Here is an 11,524-nt window from a genome sequence, read left to right on the forward strand (position 1 = left end):
AGAGAGAGAGAGAGAGAGAGAGAGGGGAAGAGCATCCAGAAACATCAAGGTGACAAAGCAACACATACAGATACACACACACACACACACACCAGAAGAGGATAGTGCACACACAGACTATAATATAAGAAAATGAATAGGCAAAGAATCTAGATGAAGTCTTGGAAGGAATGACTGCCAACTTGTTATATTATTTTATGTATTCAAATGAATTCATTGAAATGACATATTTAGTAAATAAGTTTATGTTATATATATTATATATCATACACTATTATGTTACATATTATATTGTATTATATGTTAATATATAGCTCATCTATAACTAACTTGGTTGTATTGATGTTCAATATTAAGTTTTTAATAAAACTTTTAAAATAATTATTTACATATATTTGAAGATTATTTCTATAAATTTCCCCTGTACACAAGAAACACATTTATATAATGATATAAACTCACTTGTTTGGGACAATTTCTTGAAAATGTATCGTTGTCAAGTTTAGAACACCAGGAAATATCTAGGATGGAAACAAGAAAAACATTTGGGGAAGATGTACTATTCAATGGAAGAAATGATTGCATTGACCTAAACAAAGGGAATTTCTCCCTCACTTCCTTCTCAGATTCCTATTAGGCCAGGCATTTAAGAAGGAACTGAAACTGTCTTTTCGAAAACAAATTGTAAAAGACAGAGAAAGGAAAAGAGAGAATGAAGATGAGAGAGGGATTTTGTAAATAAGATAGGTTTGAACTAGAACACAGGGAGGTCCATTTCCACCATAACATTCCATGAGTCTATCCATCAAGGTCTAAATTTTGGCTGATATTATATCATACATTTTTCTGGTCATGCGTTTTGTGTATGAATCCTTTTCACACTTATTGTGTAATTCCTGGTATTCAATTACTGGTTGAAAATGGAGTTCTCCTTAGATCATCAGCCATTTACATGAGTTGTCTGTGAATGTGAGATATTAGAAAATGTTCTTTTGATTACATTATGCAGCTGACCATGAAAGAACCTACTTTTGTTCACTTGAATTGAATTATATTACATAGACAGGGCTTGAGTTGGGTCAAAACCTTGAGATATGTGAGGGAAAGGGACACTTGATAAAATTGCTGCATGGAATGTGGTCCTGTTTGCATTCCCAGAGACAGCAGAAATAGCCAAAGCTGAAAGGAAGGCAGGGAGATTCTTACCCTTCAAGTGTTCACATTAGAATTTCTGACTGAATTCTTCTATCCAGCTCCTATCTAGAGATAGTAGCTGGAGTAGTAACTTTCTCACAAGTTTGGTATAAAATCCATAGTAACCAGAGCTGCATATTCATTAATATATATAGCAAAAGTGGGTATGGGAAGCAGCATGAGGAGGAGAAGATATAACATTTCAGGACAATGTCTCAACATCCCGTTTGCCAGCTTCTTGCCAGGACCGAGACTGGTCATGAGATGGCTTCTTAACTAGAGAATGCTATATAAGGTGTGAGTGCACAGTAAATCCATGACTTCTTCTGGGTAAGCATCCAAAAATTCAAGGCCTCTCTTGCTCCCTATCCCTTGGCCACTTAAGTGATTATCTGTGAATGCAGGGAAAAGTGTCATTTTATCCAGCAGTATGTAAATAACCATGTAAGGATCTATCTTTTGTGGGCTAGTCTGTCTGGGCCAAGTACTAAGATGACAAATAAAAAGGCCAATTTCTAATTTTTTCAAAATATGTTTCATTTTGTATATGTGACTTTTACACATAATGTACAGAGATTTTAACTTTTCATCTAAATAATTGGGTGATGTAAAATGGAATCTAGCCTTTGCCACGGCAGGTACCAAAAAGTAATGCTCCGTTGATTAAGTTCTTTCTAGTTATGCTTTTTCTGAAGCTGTCCTTTCAAGATAGTGGAAACAGTGATAACTCTAAGAAAATAAAATCTCTGTCTAGGGAGTATAAGCTACACAGTTGGCTATATGCAGAATTCTCTGCCCATGGGGGCTGCTGTGCAGGTGCCAGAGGCACTAGCTCACGTGCTCAAGAACTCAGGTGAGAAACTTTCATGTGTATGGATGTCTTAAACATTGTGTTCATATCTTGTTATATTGTTAGTTTAGTGGCCAACCCTACTGCATCCCCACTCCACATCACCACATGGCTGAAACACCTTTCCTTCTTTCTTCTATATCATGGAAACCTTAGCATTTTAAAACAACAACAACAAAAAAAGAGCTGTGAGGGCTCCCACATGAGATCTTTTCTGATTCCTTTCTTCTACCCCCAACTACTTACAGTTATTTGTAGTCTATCCTTTTGATTTACTTAACTTTGTAAAAGTAACATTCTGTTTCTCTCCCCTCTCCAGCCCTCAACCCTTGTCCAAATAACCATTGATCTCATTCCCAGAAGATTGCAGTCTTCCTTAAGTCAAAGACTGGTTCATTTTTGTTTTTATATACCTAGTAACTAACACAGTGCTTGATACAGAATAGAAGAGATATAAATGTTTGTAGAATTTAAAGAAAGAGATTGCATTTCTTTATACCTGGGTTATTTAATAGCCAAAAGTGGATGACTCTGTTTCTTACATCATAAAAGAGGGAAACGGATCTGCTTGTGCAAAAATGTTTGTAACATCTCTTTTTATGGTACAAAGAATTGGAAAATAAGTAGATGTCCATCAGTTGGGGAAATGGACAAACAAGTTGTGGTATATGAAAGTAATGTAATATTATTATTGTTCCATAAAAAATGATGAACAGACTGATTTTATAAAAGCCTGGAAAGATTTATATGAACCAGGAAAACACTGTACACAGCAACAAAACTGTATGATGATCAACTATGAATGACTTGGTTCTTCTCAGCAATTCAGTAATCCAAGGCAATCCCAATAATTTTTGGATGGAAAACTCATCCTCATCCTGAGAAAGATTTATGGATGCTTCACCTTTTTTTTTCTTTCTTTTTCATGGTTTTCCCCTTTTCTTCTGATTTTTCTCTCCTAACCTGACTCCATATGGAAATACGCAAAAAAAAAAAAAAAAGACTGTACATGTATAACCTAAAAAGAAATCTGTCTCTTCCAAGAGGCTTACCTTCTTTCCTCCAACAGAAGGGAGAACTCTCTTTCCCCTTAATGCAAACATTACTGTGTTTATATCTAATTGCTCTTCCTAATGATGCTTTCTTTCATACGATATCAAAAGATTTTGAACTTCTATTTAGGATTTCTCATCATCTGAGTAGAATTATATATACACATGGGAGTTCAAAGTCTGAAAAGATTTTAGGATAGATTGTTGTATGCATATGGGGAAAGCCAGGATTATTGCTAAGTAAAAGAGAAAATAATGTTCTTCCCATTTTTAGTATAGTTTTGCATTGGAATAAAGATATTTACAAAGAAGATGAAAAGTTCATTGGACCCTCCAAAAGAGGAGGCAAAGAATCTATGGGATTTTTGTCATAGGCCTCTTCTGAAAAAGATTTGGTGGCATTATATCCTCAGTTTGGATTAAACAATCAGGATTAATCAGAGACAAGCAGAAAATATACCCCAAACTTAAGAGCAGTTTCAGTTTAGAGGCACTGAATTGACCATGATCAGAAAATTGAGTTTTTACAAACTGATTAATCTTTGGAGCACTAGAAGAATGGACAGGAATGGCTTGAAATGTGTTTTGAAAAGCTCACCATTTGGTAACTTTGTTTTCCAAAGTAGGAAACGCAGAACCAGTTTAAAGTCTTGGACATCTGGCTCCATTCTAATGAAAAAGAAATAGTATTTAGTTCACACCCGACCTGAGAACTATGAAATAGGATGCAGCCAGATGTACTTAACTGTATTACAATTCCAAAGCAGCCAAGAGTTTTCTTGGTGATCATAAGAAAACTGTCTTTTCTTCTATAGACCTCAGTTCTCTGTTATTTAAAAAGGTATAACTTTCTGATTACTGAAGTCTTTTTTAAATACAACATTGAATGAAGGATGTGTTAGATACACACACACATATGTATGCACACATATACACACATACATAACATGTATATACATACATATCATATACACACATATATCTCTAATGTATACACACATACACACACAGCATTCCAAAAAGTCTTTGTAGAGTTTCAGCTCTCAAAATAATTAAAATAGAATTGCAACAATTCTTAGGCAAATTCAATGAAAACATGGAGATTAATTGGATAAAAGTATGGAAATCATTTATAACTTAATACTATTACTAAGTCTATATCTGAAAAGACATAAAAATACAAAGGAAAAGAATATATATGTACAAAAATATATATAGTAATTCTTTTCTGGTGGTGAAGAATGTACTATTAATGGAGTTATGAACTGATCCAATCATTCTTGAGAGTGATTTGGAACTATGCCCTGAAAGAAATGAAACTGTGTGTACCTTTTGATCCATCAATTCCACTACTACTTCTGTATTCCAACAAGATCATAAAAAGGGGAAAAAGATCTGCATGCATAAAAACATTTGGAGCAGAGTTGTTGGTTTTTAGTGGCAAAGAATTAAAAGTTGTGGGGATACCCCTCAGCTGGAGAATGGCTGAACAAGTTGTGGTATATAAATGTAATGGAATACTACTATGCTATAAGAGATGATGACCAGGTGAAGTTCAGAAAAAAATGGAAAGATTAACAAACTGATGCAAAGTAAAGAGAGTAGAATCAAGAAACATTGTGCACAGCAACAGCAACATTGTTCAATGAATGACACCTCTTCTTTGCAATACAATGACCTAAGACAGTTCCAGAGGAGTCAATAATGAAAAATGCTATTCACATTTAGAGAAAGAACCAATAAACTCTGAATGCAGGTTAGAGCACACTATTTTCACTTTCTTTATCTTTTTCACGCTTTTTTTCCTTTTAGTCTGTTTTCTCTTGCACAATATGACTAATATGGAAATATGTTTTCCATGATTGCATATAAATAATCCATATCAAACTGGTTGCCATCTTGGGCAGGAAAGAGATAAAAGAGAGAGGGAGAGAATTTGGAAGTCAAAATTTTAAAAACAAATGTTAAGAATTATCTTTACATGTAATTGAAAAAAAAATACTATTAAAAAGGGGAAAAATTGTACTACTGAGAGAAAGTGAAAGCAAAAATAAATTCAATTAAAAGAGATATTCAAGGAAACTATATTTTGTTTAAAAGGAGAGACAAAGAAGTAACATTAATGATAAATATACATGTAACAAATGGCAGAGCATCCAAATTCTTAAAGGAAAAGTGAAATGAATTACAGGAGGAAACAAACAAACAAACTATACTAGTAGAGAAACTCAAATTTCCCCTCTGAATAGTAGATAAATCTAATCACAAAATAAATAAGAAAGGAGTCAAGGAAATGAAGAGACTTTTAGAAAAGTTAGATAAGATAGACATCTGGAGAAAATTGATTGGAAATAGAAAGGAATCTATCATCTTTCAGCTGTACAGTACATGGCCATGTATTAGCACAAAAACTTCACAAATGTAGAAAATCAGAAATATTCAATGAAGTCTTTGGGAATTTAATGTAATAAAAATTAAATTCAACAAAGTTCCATAGAAGCATAGATTACAAATTAATAAAAAGTAATAATCTGATCCTAATGAATTAATGGAATCAAAGAGCAAATCATAGGGAAAAAATCAATAATTTCATTAAAGAGGATGAAAACAATGAGACAACATTCCAAAATTTATGGGCTGCATCCAAAGTAGGAGGTTGGGGAAAATTTTATATTTCTAAATGCACACATCAATGAAAGAAAGTCAGAAGAGATCAATGAATGCAGCTAAAAAAATCCAGAAAAATAACAAATTTAAAATTCCTAATTTAAACACCAAAAGAGCCACAGTATTAATAATTGCCCATGGACTCACTTTCTCAATACTATTCTGCCTAGCTAACACCAACTAAGAATGCATCCACAGCCGAATCTTAATCCTAACTGGAGGCCTCCAAATAGTTCTTTCACTTATATGCGCCTGATGGTTATTAGCAAGCCTAGCCAACCTAGCCCAGCCTCCTTCTATCAACCTATTAGAAGAACTAGTAATAATTATAATCACTAATAATAATTCTCCTGATCTAACTTCTCATTTATCCTCCTAGGAAAATCTTAAAATTCAAAAGAAAGATTAATAAAATTGAAAGTAAAAACCATCAAACTAATAAATAAAAATGTAAACTGATTTTATGAAAAAGAAAAACAATAGATAAATCATTTTAATTTGATTTTTAAACGGAAAACCAAACTACTAGTGTCAAGATGAAATGTACTACCAATGAAGATTAAATTAAAGCAGCTATATTAGTTTGCCTAGTTATATGCCAGTAAAACACAAACTAAGTTAAATGGATGAATGATTTAAAATATATAAACTGCCCAAATTAGTTGGAAGAAATAGAATATCTATCTTAGAAAAAAGAAATTGAACAAGTCACGGATGAGCTTCCTAAAAGAATATCTCTAGGATCAGATGGTTTTATAAGTGAATTCTACCAAACATTTAAGGAACAGTTAATCCTAACAATATACAAACTATTTGAAAAAAAAAAAAAGGAGTCCTACCAAATTCTACCATACCAATTTTTATGACTCAAATATGGTTTGATAATTAAACCAGGGAGAGCAAATCGATTTCCTTAATGAATATCCATGCAAAAATACTAGTAAAGTGATGACTTCTGAGATCCCTTCCAAATGTCTATTTCTGATCCCAGTGTATCCAACCCAACAGATTATCAAAATTGATAAGAATTTATGGAAGGTGACTAGTTCTTTCAACCTCAATGCTGATTCCAATAATTGTGTGTACACATGGAATCAGAGAAAGTCTCAACTAAAATCCCATCTTTTATTGGAAAATTAATTCTAGTACCTACCCTCTGATAATTATTTCTATTTATTCTGTATATAGCTTGGTTTGTATATACTTATTTGCATGTTGTCTCCCACAATAGACTGTAAACTTCTTGAGGGAAGGGATTATGTTTTTGCCTCTTTTTATATCCCCACCTCCTAGCACATTAACTGGCACATAGTAGGTACTTAGTAAATGTTGATTGATCCAGTTGAGATATCTACTGCACTCCCAGCAATGTTCATAAAGCAATACAAGGGCATATGGGTTAAGAATTTAACAACCAAGAGGTGAAGAAGGGAATGCAGGCACACATTTAAAAAATCTAGTCTGTATTATTAATAGTTTTTTAAGTCTAAACAATCAACAAAACAAAAAATCAAGGCCTGAGTTGTGGGGTGACTACAAAGTTCCGAGGTGTAAATGCTCATACTGAATATTTAAAGTTGACTTTAAAAGCCACTTAAAAGCTGCTTCCAGTACACCTGCCATCTTTTTGTTGTTGTTCATTGTTGATCATTTCAGTCATATAAAATTCTTCATGACCTCATTTGGGGTTTTGGCAAAAATACTGGAGTGGTTTGCCATTTCCTTTTTCAGCTCCTTTTACAGATGAGAAAACTGAAGCAACCAGAGTTAAGCAAAATGCCCAGAGTCACATGGCTAGTAAGTATCTGGAGTCCACATATGAACTTAGATCTCCAGAACCAGCACTCTATCCACTGAGTCACCTAGCTGCCTATTTAGGGGTCACATTTTTAAAAAGGTCGCTGACAACCCAAAGATCATCCAGAGGAGGAAAACTAGGGTGATAAAACATATCAGATGTCAGATGATGATCTCTTGAAAGAGTTGGAAATGTTTATTCTGGTGGAGAAGACTGGTAGGGAGAGGAGGCATGGATACAAATAATCAAAGGGCTGACCCATCAGTGATAGATCTACTTGTCTTCAGAAGATAGAGTTAGAAGTACTGGCTGGGAATTGAAAGGAAATGGTTTTAAGTCTGACATATCCTAAACATATCCTAAGAGTTTTGAGAAATAATATAGTACAGTGAAAAGATCAATGGATTAAAAGTTGATGGAAACCAATATTGATTAAGTACCTGCTGTGTACACTTTTAAAACATTATCTCATTATCTCATTTGACAACATTGGGATATAAATGCTATTATTATTCCCATTTTACAATGGAGGAAAGTGAGGAAAATAGACATTAAGTGACTTGGCAGGTCCAGCACTTTATCCACTATGCCACTGAGCTGCTGGAAATCTTGGTTTGAATTTTATCCCTGTTACTTGCTACTTGTGTCAGCCTGGACAAGTCTTTTAATTTATTGGGGACTAGCTTTATTATCTTTAAAATAAGCAGGCTGGACGATATAACCTCCAAAATTCCTCCTAGCTTTAAATTATTGATCCTTTAATTATAGAGACTGCCAAAGGAGAATGGGCAATATCAGAAAGTGATGGGTTCCGCTTCACTTAAGGTTATTGAACAAAGAGCAGGTCACTGACTGGTGTTTAGAGGTTGGCTTAGACTTTTCAGTAAACCTTGGTTCTGATTTAGTGTGAGGATCAAAGACATTTACCCATTTAAACAACTCATTTAAAGTTGACTTTAAAAGCTGCCTCCAGTACATCTGCCATCTTTTTGTTATTGTTCATTGTTGATCATTTCAGTCATATAAGCTTCTATGTCCCTCTGATGCTGCATCAAGATGTGGTTCAAAAATAACTAGCTAGGAGACTATCAGTTTCCTGATCTGTCCAAGGAAAGAAATTGGATTAGATAGTGGCTAAGACCTCTGCTTTCTCCGTATTCCTGATTTCTTTGATTTCTACCCCAAAGGCCATTGTCAGGAGGAAAGCACTTTCCAGACACAACTTGCAATACATTTCTTCCAAGAAATGGATACATTTCATCTCCCTTAAATATTTGTATGGGTGGGAAAGAGAAATATGGCAGATGGCAACTAGAGAGATTGAGGGTTTGGCTGACTGGGAGGCTTGGGTCTGGGAGAGGACCTGGCACTCAGGAAAGAAGTGATAAACAGAAGCAGGCTTCTGCACCTTTTGGACCCTCACTCTCTTCATCAGAGGATCACAAATATCTATAGTATCTCTCTCACTTAGTCTGTCCACAAGCATTTATCAGGCATTTCCTATGAGCCAGGCACTGTGCTAGACACACTGGGGGTACAGAGAAAGACAAACATTCAATCTCTGCACTGGAACACATACTCACAGGCTAACAATTGTGTACAAAGAAGATCCATACAGTGTAAATGGGAAGTAAATTCAAAAATAAAGGAGAGCTTTGTAAATTGTAAGGGCCATGGAAATCAAATTATTAATTTGGAGAATCCTTCCTCCCATCAGACTCTGGGAGGTTGCATCAAGAGGAAGCCCTATCCAGATGGAGAAGATGGAGGTGGGGAGAGAAAGGACACAAGAAAAAAGCAAGATGGCCCATGTCATAGGGACAGGGGGAAGATAAAGGCTATGGAATAGGAGAGGGAACGTGGTAGAGGGCACAGAGAATTGAGTTCAGAGTGAAGAAGATCTGGGTTCCAGTTTCCCTTCAGCCCCACACTAGCTCCAGGAGTCCCCAGGGTCCCCAGGCTCTCAGTGCCTCAGGCACCTCCCTCTAAGAGCACAGTTGGCAGGGCCTGGGTGGAGAAGTCACTGTCTAGTCCCCTCCAAATATTCCTCCTCCCTCTGTCTCATCAATATTGGGTCAAAGGAGGCAGCATTGCCAGGCAAGTCAGAGCCCTGTGCTCAGTCCTTCTTTTGGGCAACAGTTTGGAAAGGGAATTGAATCTCCCAGCCCTGAGCCAGGGTCTGAGCAAAGCACTTGGAAGGGGTTTCCTAAGAGGGTCTGAGCTGGAATGAACAGAATAGGGAAAAGGACAGAATTTAGGGGTGGCCCAGGTAGGGAGGAGCTAAGGACACTGAACAGAGAGAGCCAGAGTCAGCGAGGGGAAAGGGAAGGTCAGCGGTGGCCCCTATGAGCAGGTAAAGGGCACTTTCATGCAGGAAAAGACTTCTCTGCTTTCAGCCTCAGCAGAAAGAGCTCCTTATTGATTCCCAAGCTATTCAAAGAATACAAAGAATACCTGCCTGCACAATTGTTCAGAGTGAGATTTTGGAACTCCTTCTTCCCAGAAGGAAGTATGTATCCATCAATGCAGATACAATAGAAACTTCCCAGGGTATTAACACACTTTGCATTTGGGCCACATGTGACTAGTCTGAGTCCTCCACATTCATCAACATCTGCAACATGAGAAAATGAAAGAAAAAAAAAGAAATGAAGCATACATTTTTATACATGGCCCATGTAGGAATTTGTTTCATCTGACTATAGAATTCTATTTGATATAGGCATTTTCTTTTTTATTTCCAAGGGGCTGGAAGGAAGAGAAAAGACATGCTTTTTGATTGAAAAAAGAAAAGAAAAAGGAAAAGACTGACATTCAAAGAAATAATAAAGAACAAAGATTAATAATGTAATAGAAGGGAGTGGGTTCAGGAACAGAATCAAGCCTTATCTCTGAATTGTATCTGGCATATTCCTGCTGACATATAAGTACAGACAACTCTTTTTAGGACTCTGATAGTTAAAGGAAGAAATGATATGGGATGGTCACCAAGAGTTAAGGGAGGGATTTCTAAGGATAAGGGAAATTAGGGTGTTTATAGACATCCAGGAAAAAGCCAGTGGCTAAGGAGAAGTTGATGATTTGGAGGCAGAGGATTAGATAATGGTCTCCAGGGCCAGCTCCTAAAGAGATGAGAAAGAATAAGATAGAGGGTATAAGTAAAGGGGCTGGTCTTGGCAAGTAAAGGAGCCATCTCTTTCCCAGAAAGAAAGGAACAAGAGAAGAGCATGGATCTAGGAGGCACGATGCACTGGAGGTGAGAACTGGAAGGGTAATTTTGATCTGGAGTTCAAGAGCTTACCAATCTTTTCTAATATTCCTAATTTCTCCTGGTGAATAAAGGTCTATATTTTCAATACTAGTATTGATGTTAAATCAATTGGTGTTAACATCTGTGAGAATCAGAACATAATTAAGGACCTCACAGAGGGCACTAAAGAAGCCTATGGTGGTGTAAGCTCCTGTATCTAATAACCAATGGGGAGCTCCAAAAACAGGAGGCACAAGGTCCCCAAGGAAATGCATGATAAAGATGGCCTGGGATGATATGGAGAGGTGAGAGAAGTCAGGAAGGTGGTCCAAAATGCTCAATGTTAGAGAAGAATTAAGGAAGAAGGCCAATGGGTGGGCTCCCTGTGGCAAAGGGAAATCAGCCAGGAAGGATAATGACAACGGCCCATTTCTGTGGCACCTTAAGGTTTACAGAGCCTTTCTTTGCCGCACTTTCGGCAGGCGGGCCGGGGGTTCTGTAGATGAGCTCCCTGAGCTCTGAGGGGGCAGGGACCTCTCCATGCTCCCGGAGTGGGCACTGCCAGTGCCTCAGACCCAGGACTCCTATTCTGAAGTAACCGCCCTTCTTATCAGCCTGGCATGTGGCCGCCTCAAGTGCTCACGGGGTCTCAAGGTTTCAGGGCATTTAGCTAGTGCTGCCCATGTTCTGCTCCATAGAACCCGTGGCTCCAA

At 36.7% G+C, this 11,524-nt stretch overlaps 1 protein-coding gene across 6 annotated transcripts in view; it reads right to left on the bottom strand.

Moving 5' to 3' along the window:
• The window catches only part of LOC127544845 (adhesion G protein-coupled receptor E3-like), a 214,069-nt gene that overhangs the window by 169,618 nt on the left and 32,927 nt on the right, over positions 1–11,524 (bottom strand). For all 6 annotated transcript variants that reach the window (XM_051971708.1, XM_051971711.1, XM_051971709.1 and 3 more), the window contains exon 4: positions 463–521. In XM_051971708.1, coding sequence (XP_051827668.1) covers positions 463–521 — 59 coding nt within the window. The remainder of the gene's footprint in view (positions 1–462; positions 522–11,524) is intronic.

This window comes from Antechinus flavipes, chromosome 1, assembly GCF_016432865.1.
Source record: "Antechinus flavipes isolate AdamAnt ecotype Samford, QLD, Australia chromosome 1, AdamAnt_v2, whole genome shotgun sequence".
NCBI lineage: Eukaryota > Metazoa > Chordata > Mammalia > Dasyuromorphia > Dasyuridae > Antechinus > Antechinus flavipes.